The sequence below is a fragment of the Erinaceus europaeus genome, chromosome 10, assembly GCF_950295315.1.
Source record: "Erinaceus europaeus chromosome 10, mEriEur2.1, whole genome shotgun sequence".
Classification (NCBI taxonomy): Eukaryota; Metazoa; Chordata; class Mammalia; order Eulipotyphla; family Erinaceidae; genus Erinaceus; species Erinaceus europaeus.
In genome coordinates, this window is record NC_080171.1 from 100,296,314 (window position 1) to 100,314,627 (window position 18,314).

The window sequence follows — 18,314 nt, forward strand, 5'->3', positions numbered from 1 at the left end:
GGCCAGCTACCCACTGGCCCTGGTCAGGACCCGCATGCAAGCCCAAGGTAAGGCTGGTCCCCAAGGCCCATCTTCCCAGTGGGCAGGGAGCCTGGGAGTCGCTGGTGAAAGGCCACTGACGAGACCTCTCTCCCGGCAGCCTCTATCGAAGGTGCTCCAGAGGTGACCATGAGCAGCCTCTTCAGGCAGATCCTGCGGACTGAGGGGGCCTTTGGCCTGTACCGGGGGCTGGCCCCCAACTTCATGAAGGTGATCCCAGCTGTGAGCATCAGCTACGTGGTGTATGAGAACCTCAAGATCACCCTGGGTGTGCAGTCACGGTGACCAGTGAGAGGACGGCGCCCCTCCAGTTGGCCCGAGGACTCGCTGATCCTGGGCCTGCCGCCCCGGGATGTGGAGCCATCTCATTCTGTGAATGTGCCAACACTAAGCTGACTTAAGCCAAGCTGTGAAAACCCGAGGGAGGGGGGCAGACCCACTGGGGTTGTCCTGCTGCCCTCACCACCCTTGTGTCCATTCCAGGAAGACCCGTGGGTATTCCTCGGGGCCCAGGGGCCAGCAGGACACTGGCTTGCTCACATAGGACCAGGACATTTCCTGCAGTGCTGCCACGTAGTGGGGCTTGGAGGAGGCCAGCTTAGTCCTTTCATCCTTTTTGCAGCCAGCCCATTGGCCGTGGCCCCCACCTCCTGGCTGCTCAGCGTGTCCTCGCTGCCCCCTTGGCCGTGCCCACTCTGCTCCTTCCTTGCTGCCATTTTAAGATGCTGGGAGGAGAGCTACCAGTCCCTCACCCCTTGCCTCTCTGTGCTTTGCTCCCCTCGAGCTGTGGGGAGAGCTGTGGCAGGAGGAAAGCTGGGGAGGGGGTGCAAGGGGACCTGACTTCTCTGCCCACCCTCAGGTGAGCTCACCTACAGGCATGCATGCAGGGGCCGAGGCCAAGCCCCACTGCTACTGCCTGGTGCCCTGGTGCATGGCTTCACAGAAGGCTGGTGCTGCATCCAGAATCCAGGGGGTGGGCGAGTGGGGAGACTGCTCCCTGCAGCCCAGGGTCCCATGGAGCTCAGTGCTGGTTCTGAACTTGGTCAGGACTGAGCCGGCTCCCTGTCCCTGCTCTGGCATGGGGAAATGGGGCATTTGAGGCAGTAGGCAAGGCATCCCTGCCCGTGTCTGTGTGCCCTGGGGAAAGAAGGTGTGAAGGGCCTTAATTATGTGTTGTTGGGGGGGAGGGTTTTTGTTCAGGAAAATGAGCTGGACAGATGTACAAGGGCTGTGCTTCCAGAGGGAAGACAGAGGCCATAGGTCGCTTGACAGACAGCATTAAAGTCTGTTTCTGGTGCCCTTAGGGATGCGTGTCCCATCCCAGCCGGGCACAGTGGGACCAGCCGCACACTCCACTGATGTGACCTGTCACACTGCTTGGAGCCTATTTATTTCATATTTATTTGAACAGAGTTATGTCCTAACTATTTTTTATAGATTTGTTTAATTAATAGCCTGTAATTTTTGAGTTCATTTTTTTATTCATATTTATGTTCATGGTTCATCGCACCTTCCCAGAGAGGTTTGGGGTTAGGAGAGAAGAGCTGTGGGAGTGACCCCCACACACACACACACACACTGCTGCCCACCCCATGTCATGTCTGGTCCTAAGAAATTTCTCTTGGAACTGGGGACAGAAGAGAGGCAAGAAAGGGGAGGGACCCTCATCGGGTAGGGGTGTATCCTTTGCGGGGGGGGGGGGGGGGGAGTAGGACTTGTACCCTGTAGAAGCCTTAGGATCTAAGGGTCTGATTTGTGAGAGTGGGAGAAGTCTCATTGCTGTTAAAGACAGAAGTCCAGATTATTTCTTGGACTGAGTATTTCTTATATCACCCTTTTTGAATGACAGGATAGTGAGGTGCCTATCACTGTGAGTGGGGTGTGGGGCAGAAGAGAAGATGGCCAGCTTGCCTCCCCACCAGTCAAGTGTGGGCTCCCTCCCTCCCCCCTCCTTTGATGTCCCCATCAGAACTGCTGGTCAGCTTGAAGCTAAACGTTTGCACTACGTTCCACCAGGATAGGATCCAAGGATCAATGCCGAAATTATTGTGATGTAGACAGACTTCTAACTGGAATTTGTGAAGAAGCAAATTGAGGAGTTGGACATCAGTCATTTCAGAAAGCCTTCTAATAAAGTTGTTTCAAAGCTGAGGACAGAGCGAGCCACGATTTCTCTGATCTGGGTTTGGGTGGTGAAAAAGCTACTCCTGGACTTCTCAAAGTCATGCTAGAACAGGTGTTCACTGGATTTAGGGTGCTCTCAGCAGCTCCCCCAGTGTCTGCACTGTCCAGTCTGGTGGGTCTTTCTACAGTTCAGACTCCTGGAACTGCTCACCAGTTCCCACCAGCACCGCCACCAAAGAAGCCTCTGACTGCTTCTCCCTAGCTCAGGAGTTGGCTTCTGCACAACTTTCTGACATGGGGGGGGGTGGTTTTTGCACATGACTTTCTCTTCTCTCTGCTCTTCTCCCCGGAGAAAATGAGAACCTCGGGGGGGGGGGGGTCAGGAGACATGTTTGGTGGTGCAGACAAGAACCTCTGGGGGGATGAGGAGACGTGTTTGGTGGTGCAGATGAGAACCTCTGGGGGGGGTCAGGAGACATGTTTGGTGGTGCAGAGTGCTCAGTAACTGCCCGCGCTCCAGTCCTGATGGCCCTGGGCACCAGGGATCCCCCACTTGGGGGGGGGTGAGGAACCTGCCAGGCCAGGTAAGTTTCTAAGGACCGGTTACCCCCATTTCCTGGCCACTTAACTTGCCAGCAGACTCCAAATGAGGTTCACAATATAGCTCACCTGGATGGTACAGCCGTGGCCTGCTCCTGCCACACAGGAATGAGGGAACTTTGGAGCTGTGGTATCTTTCCCTCTCCTCTCCGTGCCCCCCCCCAAAAAAAAAAAAGCCTGGTACCGTGAAGCCTTAATGATGATGAGATTAATAACTGCTATCAGCTAGTTCTGCTTCCCACCAGGATTCCCCCTCAGTGGCCCTGTCCAGGCAGCCTCCCACTAGCCGCACCCTCAGAGGAAATCTGAGGCCAGGGGAGCCAGCTGGAGACCTTAACTTCATCATCAGCAGTTCCAGAAGGGGCAGCTGCTTGCCCCATTTCACAGATGAGGAAGCTCAGGTTCTTGGGGAAAAAGGGATTGTCGCTGACCTGTTAGGTGACAGGAGCAGTGGCTTGGGTCCCATAATGTGCTGTGCACATGGGGTGAAAAAGGGCATGCTTGGGCAGAGCAGAAGGCAAGAACCCCATCACAGCCCCACTTGGGGCTCTTCAGTAAGGGGCAGGTATGCCTCACCTGGAGTCTGTGTGCTCCCCCGGCCCAGGCAGGATGCCACAGAGAGCCCAGGTATTGGGAAATGCACAGTCTGAGAATCCAGGGTCTCATAGTCTGGTCTTAGGCAAATCTCATGTCTCTGAGCCTCACCTGCAAGATGGGCACAAACCTTTATTCCAGCTCCAGGGGAGAAAGGGGGTTTCTCCAGGTTCACACAGCAGGAAAGCCAGCTTTGCTAACTGTGAAGCCAGCCTTTACCTTGTGTTCTGGCCGGGCCAGCACCAGCCGCCACCTCACTGGTCTGAGCCGGTGGAAAGTAGGGGAAGGGTGAGAGGCCTGGCTATAGACCTTGCTCCCTCACCTCCAGGGCTGCTGAGGCTGGAACAGACCTGGTCACCTCGGCTGGAGAGCTGACCAGGAAGGACTGTGTGAGGGGCCAGCAGGGCGGAGTAGTGCAGCAGGGTAGAGAAGAATGAGGCCCAAGGCCAAACAAGTCCCCCAAGAGGGAAAGCTAAAGCTGGGTCTCCCAATCCCAGCTTCCTGTGACAGGAAAGACCTTTTAACCCTTTACTATTTCCATCAGTTCAAAAAGCACTCTCCTACAGCAGCCCTGGAGCAGCACCAGAGCCCACCGCTGCCCCCCCCCCCCCAGCCAAAGACATGTGGAGGGCTTGCCCTGGCTTGCCATAGACAAGTCTGCCCTGCCACATGGTTTATGCCATTTCTTTTTTTTTTATTTTAATTATCTTTATTGGGTGGAGACAGCCAGAAATTGAGGGGAAGATAGGGAGAGAGATACCTGCAGCACTGCTTCATCACTTGTGAAGCTTTTGCCCTGCAGGTGAGTTCTGGGGGCTTGAAGCCAGTTCCTTGCACATTGTAACGTACGCTCAACCAGGTGTGCCACCACCTGGCCCCCAGCTTATGCTATTTCTTTCCACGTTCTTTCTCTGGCTGTTGTTACAGATGAACACACATTTGGTTTCTCAAACAAGTTAATCTCTCATGGCCTCTTCGAGAAACCAGAAGTCCAGAACCAACTTCACTGGGCTGATAGCGAGGTCTCTGTAGGGTTGGTGCCTTGGCCTGTGGCCCCAAACTCTGGCTTCCAGCTTCCTAACTCCCCTAATAGTCAAACCTCTCTCTTTTTAATTATTTGATAGGACAGAAATCAAAAGGGAAGGGGGATAGAGAGGGAGGAAAAAGAGGGCTTGAACCCAAGTCCTTGTGCATAGTAATAAGCATTTAGCCAGGTGTGCCACCACCCAGCCCCCAATCCCTAAGGCTACTTGCAAGTACATTCATGAGCCATCTGGAAAACCCCAGGTAATGTCCCCACCCCAAGACCATTAAGTTAATCACATTCACAAATTCCCAATCCACAGGGGCTTGAACCCCAATCCTTGTGCATGCAGGTCTTTATACTTGGTACTATGTGCACTTAACTGGGTGCGCCACCACCCAGCCCCCCAAAACACTTTTTTAATCTTTGATTTTTTTTAAATATATATTCCCTTTTGTTGCCCTTGTTTTATTGTTACTATTGTTGTTATGTCATCGTTGTTGGATAGGACAGAGAGAAATGGAGAGGAGGGGAAGACAGAGAGGAGGAGAGAAAGATAGACACCTGCAGACCTGCTTCACCGCCTGTGAAGCGACTCCCCTGCGGGTGAGGAGCGGGGGGGGGGGGGGGGGGGGAAGGGCTCAAACCAGGATCCCTACACCATTTGCACCACATGTGCTTAACCCACTACCTCCCTACTCCCCTCCCCAATTTTTTAAGTGTATCTCTGGATAGATGCACTGTGAATATTTGGCATCATCTTTTTGCTTATCTGCAAGGTCTGTTTATATCCAATAAATATTATTCGCATAAGCAAAATTAAATGGAGAGATTTGACGCCCTCAACCAAACAGGACGTCTCCTGATTCTGGAAGCCCACTGCAACTCCTGTCCCTGGGGAGCACGCCCTGATTCCCAGGAAGGACCTTGTTTTCTCAAAACTTTGTCCCTTTCTCCTCACTAGGGCTCTTTACCGTGAGCTTGGCTGGAAACAGCACAGGGAATGTTCTGAAAACACACAGCTGACCGCACCAGCTGCACAAAAAAAGCCCTTTATATGCTGACACTGCAAACCCTGTTCAGCCTCCCTATGTTCTGACTACCAACCCGTGGAGATTCACTGGCCTCCAAAAGCTTATTCAATGATGAACAAAGGAGGGGGCCAGGTGGTGGCCTGCCTGGTTAAGTGCTCACATTACTGTGCAAGGACCTGGGTTCAAGCTCCTGGTTCTGATCTGCAGGGGAAAGATTCATGAGTGGAGACAGGCTGCAGGTGTCTCTCTGTGTCTTTCACTCCATACCTCCCCCTCTCAGTTTCTCTCTATATACAATAATAAAATTTTTTTTAATATTTATTTCCTATGTTGCCCTTGTTGTAGCTATTATTGTTGTTATTGATGTCGTTGTTGTTGGATAGGACAGAGAGAAATGGAGAGAGGAGGGGAAGACGGGGAGAGAAAGACACCTGCAGACCTGCTTCACCGCCTGTGAAGCAACTCCCCTGCAGGTGGGGAGCCGGGAGCTTGAACCAGGATCCTTACTCTGATCCTTGTGCTTTGCGCCATGTGCGCTTAACCCGCTGCGCTACCACCCGACTCCCTAAAATATATTTTAAAGGGGGGTAGGGCGGTAGCACAGCGGGTTAAGCGCACATGGCGCAAAGTGCAAGGACTGGCATAAGGATCCCAGTTCTAGCCCCCGGCTCCCCACCTGCAGGGAAGTCGCTTCACAAGTGGTGAAGCAGGTCTGCAGGTGTCTTTTTCTCTACCCCCCCCCGCTCTGTCTTCCCCTCCTCTCTCCATTTCTCTCTATCCTATCCAACAACGATGACATCAGTAATAACTGCAACAATAAAACAAGGGCCACAAAAAAGGGGAAGTAAATAAGTAATATATATAAATCAAAGGGGAAGTAAATAAGTAATATATATAAATCAAAGGGGAAGTAAATAAGCAATATATATAAATCAAAGGGGAAGTAAATAAGTAATATATATAAATCATGAACAAGGAAAGGGCATGCCCAAGCTCATAGTGGCAGAATCTCCAACATCAGTGCCACAGAGGACACACTGACCAGACCATGACAAATATGGAGCAGGGAATCCTGGATTGGGGTTCTTTCCCCCTGAGATATGTGGCTTTTCCTACCTTCCCACCATCAGAATCATGTGATAAAATCTGTTTTACAGATGGGCAAATAATTCCGATTTAATGAAGAATGCTCAAGCATGCAATCCCAGAATTGGCCACAAGGTGACACCATCAGGCCTTGGTTTTGTCTCTTACTGAAATACGCATCCTCTACTGCCCTCTGGAGGCCATGAGGAAGTATGCCCTGGGTCTAGCTGGAGGACTATTCCACAAAGTTGAAGCAGATGTCATCTCTTGGGAGAGTACTGGGTGAAAAAAAGCAGAGCTCACTCAGTAGAATGCATGACCTGCTATGCTGTGTGTGAGACTCTTGGTTTTCACTGGGGAAACTCTGTGGATGATGAAAGGGGTACTATGTTGTCTCCTTTTATTTCTCTTTTTAATATTTATTTGGGGGCTGGATAGTGGTTCACCAGATACAGTAGATGTGTTATAATGCACAAGGACCTAGGTTCAAGACCCTAGTCCTCACCTGCAAGGGGGAATTTCACAAGTGGTGAAGCAGTGCTGCAGGTGTCTCTTTCTCTCGCGCTATCTCCTTCTTCCCTCTCCATTTCTGTTCCTACCCAAAACAAACAAGAAAATAAATATTTTTGAAAATTATTTTGATAGGACAGAGAGACACTGAAAGGGGAGGGGAGAAGAGAGACGCCTGCAGACCTGCTTCACCAGTTATGAAACTTCCCCTCTCGCACATGAAACCCAGGTCCTTGCACATGGTAATATGTGCACTCAGCCAGGTATGCCACTGCCTGGCCTCTGATCCTTCTGTTTCTCATTGAAGCCAAGCCGTCAACACTCTGGGGTGACTCTTTTTTTTTCAACTTTTAATACTTTTATTGAGTAGAGACAAACCAAGAAAAGAGCAGCATGTAAAGGAATGACTGGGGTGACTCTTTTGATAGAGACAGAGACCATGGCACTGGAGCTCCTCCTGAGTGCTGTGGAGGTGGGGTCAAATGCATGATGAAGGCACCTTCCCAGCTGAGCTACCTCAGAAACCCAGTGTCTTTCTCTTCAACCTGTCTCTCCCTCCCGCTCTAAAATAATGAAGGGTTGGTTCAGGGAGACCATCTGGTGGTGGCCTGCATGCTCCTTAGCATCTGACTCACTCTGTGTCTCCTTGATTTGGCTGGCCACTGTCCAGCTCAGAGGCCTAGCAGTCCTTGGCCTTTTCATCGAGATACCCACTGGGGGCAAGGGAGGGGGATCAGAGCGGGTGCATGTGGGCCCCTCTGCCTGCCTGGAGCAGTTCCAGGGACGAAGTCCCAGTCAGGAGTTACACCTGCACCTGGCCAGCCAAATCCTCCTCTGTGAACTGTGTATGCAGAAAGGAACAAGTCTGGGAACATGAGGAGGGGGGTGACAACTGATAGCTGCCCTCAGGCCTCGGCAGTCAGTCCAGACCTTGAGGAGAAGCCAAAGTCAGGAGTCACAGGCATGGGGCTGGGCAGGGACAGGGAGGGAGGACACTAAGGGCCAGCAGACACCCCCTAGAGAGCCTGACACGAGCCACAGGAACTGAGAGGTGAGTCAGCCTCCCTATGTGAGAGCAAAGGGAGCAAGTGACAGCAGAGAGCAAGCAAAGGTCAAAAAGCGGTGGGTGGGGAGCAGCAGGGATGCAGGAGAGCCCCCCTTTTGGGGCCCCTCGGACTTTCTGACCTAGCTCCTGCCCTGCAGGGGGAAGCTCTGGGGCCCATGGCCCACCGGGGGTCCCTGGAGTGAAGGCCTTTTGGGACTTGGTGGCCTGACCCGTCGAGGGGGCAGGGCCAGCATGCCAGGCACAGTAGTTAAGCCAAGGACCCCAGCAGTCTGTTCCAGACCAGGGGGCCTGACCTGGGCTGCTCCTCCCACAGGAGGGGCTGTGCCAGAGAGACAGGAAGGAGAGACACCTGTCTGCTGTAGGTGCTCCCTGACACGGGCTAGCCAGGCACACTGTGGCCCCAAGACCGGTGACACATGACATGGACATGCAGAGGCGTGCAGGGACAGGGGAGAAGGCAAAATGCCTATGCAGTAAGGCTTTATTATCTGAGATACCAAGGTCCAAGGTTTAATCCCCCGCACCACAAGCTTGAGCTGAGCAGGGCTCTGGGGGGGGGGGGGAGGAAGTGCAAAGAGTGCGCAGATGAGAGACAAGGAGGCCTCGTCCCACTAGTGCTCACAAGTATCCGGTTTGGGTTTGCTGTTAGAAGGAGCATGAATTGTGGGGCTGGGTGGTGGTGCGGTCAACAGAGCGCACGTGTTCCAGGAGCAAGGACCCAGATGCAAGCCCACAGTCTCCACTTGCAGGGAGGACGCTTCATAAGTGGTGAAGCAGTACTGCAGGTGTCTCTTTCTCCCTGTCTCCTCTCAATTTCTGTCCTATCAAAAAACAATTTTTAATTAAAAATTTGGGGGGCTGGGCAAAAACACCGGGTTAAGAGCACATGGTGTGAAACACAAGGACTGGGGTAAGGATCCCAGTCTGAGCCCCTGGTTCCCCACCTGCAGGGGGGGGGGTCACCTCACAGGTGACGAAGCAGGTCTGCAGGTGTCTGTCTCTCCTGTCTTCTCTCCTATCTCCATTTCTCTCTGTCCTGTCCAGCAACAAGGACAACAATAACAACAACGATGAACGACGACAACAAAAGGGGGGGAAATGGCCTCCAGGAGCAGTGGATTCGTAGTGTTGCTCTTTATTTTTTTATTTATTGTTAATTATTGTTAATCTTTTTTTTTTAAGCCATCGCTGGAGCTCAGTGCTGTCACCATTAATCCACCACTCCTAGTGGCCATTCCCCCCCTTTTTTTCTATTTTTTATTTGACAGGACAGAGAAATTGAGAGGGGGGAGATAAAAAGGGGAGAAAAAGGGAGACATCTACAGACCTGCTACACCTCTCATTAAGTGTCCCCGCTCCAGGTGGGGAGCGGCACTCAGACCTGGATCCTTGTGCATGGTGACACACGTGCTTAACCAAGTACGCCACTGCCGGCCCCCTTAATGTTCCTTTTTTTCAAAATGTTAATTTTTTTTACTCTTTATTTTTGCCTCCAGGGTTATTGCTGGGGTTCAGTGCCACTGGTGAAGCAACTCCCCTGCAGGTGGAAAGCCAGGGGCTCGAACCGGGATCCTTGTGCCGGTCCTGGCGCTATGCGCCATCTGTGCTTAACCCGCAGTGCTACTGCCTGGCCCCCAGTATAACTTTATTTTTTTCACCACTCCCAGCACCAAAGGTCTTTGTCCCCATCCCCACCCCCACAGATAACTACCATAGTTCTCCCAGTCTTAGATATAGGATAACATTTTTTTCACATTCCTATGTTCAATTCTTTTTTTAAATTATTATTTCACTATCTTTTATTTATTGAGACAACCAGAAATCAGGAGGGTAGAAAATAGAGAAACACCTGCAGCCCTGCTTCACCACTTGTGAAGCTTTGCTCCTGCAGGTGGGGACTGGGGTCTCGAACCTGGGTCCTTGTGCATTGTGACGTGCACTCAACCAGATGTGCTACCACCCAGCCCCGTATGTTCAACTTTATATTCCACCATTCTGTAGTTGTCCTTCACCTCCTCACTTACTTCACTGAGCATAGTCTTCTCCATTCACTTTATCCTAAAGGATACAATACCATCTTTTTTATTGCTGAATAGTATCCACTGAGTATATGCCCCATAACTTTTTTATCCAGTCAACTGTTAAAGAGCATGCTGGGTGGTCTGGTGCCACACCTGTCTGGCCAGATAGGCAGGCCACGACCGCGGTGTGACAAAACAGTGCGGGTGACCTGGTTAGGGAACCGGACAGGGGCCTTACAAGCTCCTGTACGGTAGACCGTACCCAAGATAGGTGGTGGACAGAAGCCTGGATATTTGTGTGGACGGATCCCTGGGTCTCCCAGTTGGCGGAAAGGCCTTGGAGGGCTAGGTGGACTTGGTTTCGCTTCTGAAAGCTTACTGTTGTTGTTTATCATGCTTTATGCAGGCCACCCAGGGAATGTCCAGGAGACTCCGGAGACGCTTACAGTGCAACCCCCCAAGTCTAGTCTGGACATTCCAGATGGGACCCCACTGGATGAAAAGCCCCTTACAACAGTAAATCCCAGCACTTCAAGCCCCAATGACTTGGCTATCCAGGTTGAGCAAGGACTGAGCACTATTCTCAGAAATATTACATTCAATCATACAGACAATGGTCCTTTAGCTTTCCCAGGAAACATGTTACATAGCAACCCTGAAATGCACCTGCATATTGTCTTAGGTAGGTTACAGGAAAGTGAGCTTGGCTTAAGGATCAGAGCAAGGCACCGTGTTCCCACTAGTGCCCCCCCCCCTATTCTGGGTATTAAGGTCCAGTGCTTGGAAGGAGAAAGAATAGCCCTTTGGATAAATGAGAGCAGTGAAAGCATTTAGTTCTTACTGATAAATTGACTTTTGTCTGAAACCAAAGGGATGTGGTTAATAACCCATGAAAGAACAGTATGGCTGTGCTTTCGTTTTGTTGGTAGTTGTATGCCTTCAGTTCCTCCTGTCTGTGTTACTTATAAAAAATGTACCCTGCGTACTTTGTGGTCAACTGACTTGGCCAGCTTTTGATTTATGCTTCTTTGTTATGCTATTATAAAAAGAATCTCTATATCAGTAAAAGATTGCAGCAGCATTGAAACTCATGTGTCTCAGTGTTGTCTGTCGCGCCGAATCCACCTCCCACCTATAAGTCTCATTCTCCCTGGATCGGCCTGCTGAGCCCCCAGTTGGGTGGTCGGCGGCAGTCTGGGAGGTGGATAAAGCAATGGACTCTCAAGCACGAGGCCCCAAGTTCAATCCCCAGCAGCACATGTGCCAGAGTGATGTCTGGTTCTCTCTCCTGTCTTTCTCATTAGTAAATAAATTCTTTTTTTATTTAATTTATTTCCTTTTTGTTGCCCTTGTTTTGTTGTAGTTACTATTGTTGTTACTGATGTTGTCGTTGTTGGATAGGACAAAGAGAAATGGAGAGAGAAGAGGAAGACAGAGAGGGGAAGAGAAAGAGAGACACCTGCAGACCTGCTTCACTGCCTGTGAAGCGACTCCTCTACAGGTGGGGGGCTGGGGGCTCAAACCGGGATCCTTACGCTGGTCCTTGCGCTTCATGCCACGTGTGCTTAACCCGCTGTGCTACCGCCTGACTCCCATAAATAAAATCTTTAAAAAAGAAAAGTAAGGGCCAACGGCCCCTCGCCTGCAGGGGAGTCGCATCACAGGCAGTGAAGCAGGTCTGCAGGTGTCTATCTTTCTTTCCCCCCTCTGTCTTCCCCTCCTCTCTCCATTTCTCTCTGTTCTATCCAACAACAATGACATAGACAACAACAAAACAACAAGGGCAACAAAAGGGAAAATAAATAATAAAAAGAAAAAAGAAAATTAAAAAAGGGCATTTTGGTTGTTTTTGTTTTGTCTGTTTGTCACATGTGATACCATGTATTGAATTCAGGACCCAATGCTTGAGAATCTAATGCTTTATCTACTATACCGCCTCTTGGAATGCAAATAAAATACATCTAAATATATATGTGTGTGCGTGTATTATATTATATTAATTATATTTACATGCCTCATACAGTTCCCTGTGACATGGACCCTGTATCCCCACCCACCCCCTGCCTCTGCTCAGCCTCCCTCTCCACACCCACTGTGGTGTCCCAAGGATTCTGTGACACAATGTCAGCTAAGCCTCTCACACTGGGCTTCTCACTCTGGGCGCACTGGCCAGCAGCCACAGCCAGGGAGAAGTGTGACGAATCTGAAGCGTCAGCCACCACGGCTTGCCACAGACCACACACTGCCCACCACCAGGGCCATCACATCTCCTTTATTGCAAACATGACACAGTCCTAAAGGATCCTGGGAAGAACAGCGGCAACGGAGCAGGGGTAAGGCCCTCCTTCACTGTCCAGGACTGAGCTGACACCACTCCTGTCCGTGGGCAGCCTCTCAGCCCCCAGGAGCAGCGCTGAAGAGTAGGGGGTCCAGGGCAGGGGAGGAGGGGAGTCCCAGGGAGGGGGCTGAGTCCCATGAGTCCCAGGGAGGGGGCTGTGAGCAAGCCTAGGCCTTGCCCCCCAGCAGCCTCCTGAGTGTCCAGGGCCAGAGGTGGGCCCAGTCCCAGTCCCCAGCAGCCAGCCTCTTCTGTGGCCTCCCTCTCTGCCCAGTGTGGGCGCTCAGTTCACCGGGGAGCCTCAGCGATGGCCTTCTCGACTCGCCTGTACCAGGGCTGGATGCGTGTGTGCCGCATCAGGTCCTCAAAGGCCTCCAGGCCCTCCATCACACGCAGCACGCCGTACACAGCCTGCGGGGCGGCCCTGTCAGTCAGGCCTGGGCAGAGGGGCCCTTCAGACTCCCCTGCCCCCTGCCAGCTGTGTGCCCTGGGGCCCACCCCCACCCCTTTCTGTGAGTGCTATGACCCAGAGGGGCCTGCACAAGAAGCTGTGACAGAAGTGGGGAGGGGCTACAGGTTCTGTTCACCCTGCACCCACACCCCCTCTCTGGAGAACAATCCACTTAATTGCCTTTGGGGAAACGCCCTCCCCAATCTCAGGCTCTGAGGCCTGAGCTTGCCTGCAGGTCATCGTGAGATGCTGCCCCAGGTCTTGGCTGGTGGAAGCCTAGAGAACCAGTCACACATCCCCTGGGCCTCATAAAGCTAAATCGAAAGAGCTGAGAGATTGCAGAGAACCTGGGTCCTGGATCAAAGCAGACCTGAAGCTCACACCACCTCCAGAACATCTCCTGTGATCCAAGACAACGCCCCATTGTTGTTTTCACTGAAGGTTTTTACAAAAAGTGGTGGTGGTGGTGGGAGGGGAGGAGCTGTGCAGGGCTCTGCCTATCCTTGGACTTTCTCTACCGCCAAACCCGAGGACAGACCCGAGGTCGCCGCCACCTCCACCACACTCACCAGATCAGCCAGGTTCGGCTTCTGGCCTCCCATGAAGGGCCGGTCTTTGCCCACAGCTGCCACCCACTTGTTGGCAGCCTCATAGAGGTCCTCACGCACGTCATCCTGGAGGTGATGCCTGTGCAGGGAGGGCAAAGGCTGTCAAGGGGCATCTGAGCCCAGCCTCGGGGATCTCCACAGAGATCTCGGCTCTCACCAGCTCCAGACTGGGGAGACCTGGCCCAGGCAGTACGAAGAAAGAGATGCCCAGGCAGGGCCCAGGCTCTGGACTTCAAGGCCACCCTTGCCCCCCTGCCATCGCTGAGCCCCTCCCAGTTTGACACACGTCCTTAAGGACAGTGGGCGGCACACCCGCACATGGGCACACACCTGCTCTTGAGCCGCTTGCTGATGAGGTACATGGCAGCAGCGCCCATGTACTTGGCCAAGGCGCCCTCCACAGCCCCGAACCGGCCCTCTCTGACAATGTAGTCGAAGGAGGCCAGGGCCTCCGCGGGGGTGCGGTAGACATTGGGTGAGATCAGGTGCACCAACCAGTCGTCTGCCCACTGCCGCCACTTCATCTCCTCCCTGCGGGCAAGACGAGGACGGAGGAGGGGTGGGTTTCCAGGGCTAGGAGGGGCAGGAGGTGGAGGGGCAGATGCTACCCAGTTAGCCCTGCCTTCTGCTGGGCAGAACCCGCACAGACTCAATCTGGCCGGGGCTCTGCTCTAGTACTCAGGAGCTCCTGTGCTGCTGCCCTCCCCCACACCTGGCTCAGCTTAGCCCCTGCACCCAGGCAGACCTGGGGCCCCACTCACTTCCTGGCCTCCTTCCCGCCATACATGCGCTGGGTCTCCTTTTCATCCAGCATCAGCCAGTATTTGTTGCAGAACTCAGTCACCTCCTTGCCCTGCTCGTTCACAGCCTTCATGGGTGGGTAGTAGGTGATGACATCTTCCAGGGGCTGCCTTCAGGGGACATCCACCGTCTCACCCACCAGCCCACACCTCCTCAGGGTGACTCTCCCCCCTCCCCCCCCCCACCAGACGTGGCCCCAGCAGAGAGCCTGGAGCTAACCATGAAAGCTTTACCCTCTCCTGGGGTGCATGCAAGGGGTCCCGGAGTAAGAGGTATTCAGGTGGGCACCAGCCCCCAGCTGGCAGGAAGATGGGTACAGAAGGACTCTCCAAGTGGGCCGCCCATGGCCTATTCTGGGAATCTAGGCAGCAGGCCCACCCCCCACTCCACTTCTCCATGAAGGAGCTCCGGTGAGTCCTCCCCACAGGAAGGAGGAGGCAGGTCAGGTCAAAGGTCCCAGGGCTGCCAGGAGCACCTTACCCAGACACCAGGTAGGTCTTGAGGGCACTGATAATGACAGAGGAGTCGTTGAGTTGTTGCTGAAGAAGAGGAGGTTGGTTAGGTCAGGGGAGCAGACTGGTCGCCAGCAGGCTAATGGGGCCCCTACACACCACCAATACCCAGGCATCTGACAGAAGCTGTTCAGGTGGGGTCCAAACCGGGGGCTTTGCCTCAAAAGCTGATGACCTGAGACCTCCCCTCCCCCAAGACCCAGTCCTGGTCCATTCTAAGTATAGGAGACCCAAGTGAGCCTCAGGATTCGGGCCACGGTCACCCATCTTCCTGGGTCATGAGGGGAAAGGCAGACTTCAGAGGTCACATCAAGGGCACCGAGCGCTATGCCAGGTATTTCAGATCCACAGCCAGGCAAGCACAGTCCTTGATTAATGAGAAAGAATGTCTGGGATTGGAAGAGGGGCTCCATGGTAGAGCACCAGCCTTGCTCACATGATGCCCTGGAGCTGATACCCAGCAATGTCTATGAAGGAGTGGTGCTCTGATCTCGCTCACCTGCTCACATTAAAGTGAAGAAACCCGCGTTGCTGAGCGCTAAAGGGCACAGCTTCCTGGAGACCAAGCTGGTCTCTGGAGTTGGTGGGGAAGGAAGGGAGCCTACATTAATTGGACAGCCACTGTATACCAGCTACTTGGCCTCAACTAAGGCCAAGAGAGCCCCTGCTTCTTCCAGGGCAGCGATCAAGACCCTACTTAGAGGTACACCAGGACATGGTATGGGGGCTCCCCAAGGCTCACCAAGCTCTCTCCTTCCTGGGCCAGCAGGATGGGCACCTTCCTATAAGAGGAGAACTTGATCTCAGCCCTGCGTATGGGGTTCACCTCCACCACCTGGTAGGGCAGACCGTGGAAGTCCAGGAAGGCTCGAACTTTGCTGCAGAAGGGACACGTTTTGTACTGGTACAGAGTCAACTGCAGGCTGCTGGTCAGGGAGAGCTAGAGAGGGAGCAGAAAGGTGGGGGCTTCTGAGGGTCTGGGTACCCCCAGACCTAAGCCTCATCCCCAAGCCAACGTTTCCAGAGTCTTCTAGGAAGAAGCTGAGAATGTCACATGAGGAGGTGGGGAGTGGACACTGAGAGTAGACAGCCCGGGTTCAACAAATCCTTAGAAAATACTAATATTAGCAGTACTCTTTAGTAAACAAGCAGATAAATACACACATCTTTAAAAAGCGCTAGTGGTGAAGGAAGTAGTACAGTGAACGCTTAAGCATGTGTTCAATTCCTGATGTAGCAATATGCAAGAGTGATGGTATCAGTGCCATCTCTTCCCTCTCATAAGTAAATGTCCTTAAAAAATACTTAGGTCAGCAAAATAGCTTACTTGAATAATGCCCTGCTTTGCCATGTGCAAGACCCAGGTTCGAACCCAGCTCCCACCGCACTGAAGGAAACTGGTGCTGTGTTCTCCTTCACTCTCTGCCAAGGAAGGAAGGAGGGGAGGAAGGGAGGGAAGGAGGGAGGAAGGAAGGATGGGCAAGGGTAAAGGAAAAGGAAGGAATGGAAAGGAAAATATACTATAAAGCAACACACACACACACACCCTGAGGAATTGGAGACGGCCACGAAGAAGGGTTTCAAAATGTTTGGAAAAGAGAAAAGAGCCTTCCTCTCTCAGGTGATCTCCAAATCTTTCCATTTAAAAGAAAAGGGGGGGCGGGGTAGATAGCATAATGGTTATGCAGAGACTCTCCTGCCTGAAACTCCAAAGTCCCAGGCTCAATCCCATAAACCAGAGCTGAGCAGTGCTCTGGTAAAAAAAAAAAAAAAAAAAAAGTCACAAAGCACGTAAGAAGACAGACGTTAGGACCAAAGAAAAACAAGTGCACGACCCTAGTTAGTTCCAGGTGAGGATGCAGAGGACTCGAAGGCTGGAAGCCCAACAGAGTCACCCGTCCAAGGTCGCCAGCGGTCGGCGGAGGCGACCCCGGCCGCGCGGGCTCCACCAGCCGCGAGGCCCCGCGCCGCCCGCGGGTCCGGGCCGCACTCACCTGCGCGGCCGGGCGCTCTGCCCGGAGCTCCCGGGCGCACAGGTGCCACCGCGCCGTGTGGTACAGCCCCAAAGCTCCCCCCAGGGCCAGCGCCGCCACCCCCAGCAGCCGCGGGCATCCCTTGAGGGCCGCGGAAGCGGGACCCCGGCCTCCTGCCGCGCCAGCGAAGCCCGCCCGACCCGGCGCGGACAGTCGGAGCTGGGGGCCGCAGCCCACCCTCCAGGCCAGAGCGCGCCCGCCCGGCCACAGCGCCCGCGCAGCCTGGGCCATGATCGTTCCGCCGGCGTGGCGGGCGGGCGCGCGAAACCAAGAAGGCAGGCGCGGCCTCTCCTCTTAAAGGGCCGGTGTCCTCAGTCCTGGGGTTGCCAGGGGTGACGGTGACGCCGAGCGGGAAAGGGCATGCCTGCCCAGTGCCCGGCATCCAAACACCTGTCAGAGTAGCAGAAACACTGCTGGAAATACTTGGGAGTCGCTCAATTTTTCTGGATTCCGGAAATGGACAGCACGAGTCTCAGTGGGGTAACCCAGGTGCTCGCACAAGCCCAATCAGTGGTCCCTCATGTGATCTGAGCCCCAGCGCTTTCCATGAGATGCAGTTAGTAAATTCTATCTCTGCACCCACTCGAAAGAAATTGATGTGTCTGGGGAACGGTCAGGGCTTCGGAGATGCAGAACGAGCCGGAGACTCGCCTCCCGCACGGCTTCACTGTTTCTTCGGAAGCACGAACCATAATATTTCCTCTCCATAGAGGGGGCCTTGGACACCACCTGTCTCAGATTTCTCACATGCGGAGGGGACGGGAAGCGGGTCCCGAGATCCCCGAGGCTGCATGGAGCAGAGTGGGGGTCCCAGACTGCCCCCCGTCCCTCCCTGGGGCACTCTCACCCTGGGTGAATGTCAAAACTCTCGCTGCCCTAGTTCCTAGGCGTCTCAGCGGGCAGCCCCGTGATGGCCCCGCCGAGCTGCACGGAGAGGCGGGGCTCGGGACGCGGAGGATCTGAGACTGGCCGAGTGGAGGCGGGGTCTGTTGTGGGCGGGGCTTGGTGTCATGGGGCGGGGGGGGGGGTCTATTGCTGGGGGCGGGGCAGCCTGGAGCTCTGTCCACGCTGAGCCCGCCTTGGGGGCGTGACCCAAGCTGTCCAGCAGCGGCCGGCCAGCAGGGTCCGCTTCTCCCTGGCCTGTCTGCAAAAACGGTTTCCCCCTTCCCTTACCAACGAGGACCTGGACTTACCGGTGGATGCGTCTGGGAAGCCACCTTTGCCTTCTCAGGGGCGCCCTCCTGGGAGGGGCAGAGGGGGTCATGATGGGGTCTTGGAAGGTTCCGCGGAGCCCAGTCTTCCTTCCGCCCCTGGGGACCTGAGAGGGGTACCACAGTCCTGGAAACCCGGGCATTGAAAGTCTGTGACCTCGTTTGACAGATGAGGCCTCTGAGGCCGCTGCAGAGACTCTACAGACATTGGGGGGGTGCTTCAGCGGTTTCTTTCAACACTGGGGCGGCGGGGGTGGGGGCCCTT

General features: G+C 53.8%; 2 protein-coding genes across 4 annotated transcripts in view; one reads left to right on the forward strand and one right to left on the reverse strand.

Annotated features, from left to right (window-relative positions):
• SLC25A25 (solute carrier family 25 member 25) overlaps window positions 1-2,190 on the forward strand; it is a 46,115-nt gene extending 43,925 nt beyond the window's left edge. The window contains exons 8-9 of the mRNA XM_060200799.1: window positions 7-47; window positions 140-2,190. Coding sequence (XP_060056782.1) covers window positions 7-47; window positions 140-324 — 226 coding nt within the window. The 3' untranslated portion in view covers window positions 325-2,190. The remainder of the gene's footprint in view (window positions 1-6; window positions 48-139) is intronic.
• Window positions 2,191-12,355: 10,165 nt separating this feature from the next.
• Window positions 12,356-18,056, reverse strand: PTGES2 (prostaglandin E synthase 2). Of its 3 annotated transcripts, none has more exons than XM_016190687.2 (7): window positions 18,032-18,056; window positions 15,548-15,745; window positions 14,774-14,832; window positions 14,254-14,403; window positions 13,823-14,023; window positions 13,454-13,571; window positions 12,356-12,844 (listed from the first exon to the last, which is right to left on the reverse strand). In XM_016190687.2, the coding sequence occupies exons 4-7, from the start codon at window positions 14,364-14,366 to the stop codon at window positions 12,722-12,724; spliced, it is 555 nt and encodes a 184-aa protein (XP_016046173.2). In that variant the 5' UTR covers window positions 14,367-14,403; window positions 14,774-14,832; window positions 15,548-15,745; window positions 18,032-18,056; the 3' UTR covers window positions 12,356-12,721. The 3 variants fall into 3 exon arrangements, with proteins under 3 accessions (XP_016046173.2, XP_060056246.1, XP_060056247.1); XM_060200263.1 differs by lacking the exon at window positions 18,032-18,056 and adding an exon at window positions 16,800-17,106; XM_060200264.1 differs by lacking the exon at window positions 18,032-18,056 and adding an exon at window positions 16,800-16,923 and having other exon boundaries at window positions 15,548-15,587.
• Window positions 18,057-18,314: the final 258 nt, after the last annotated feature.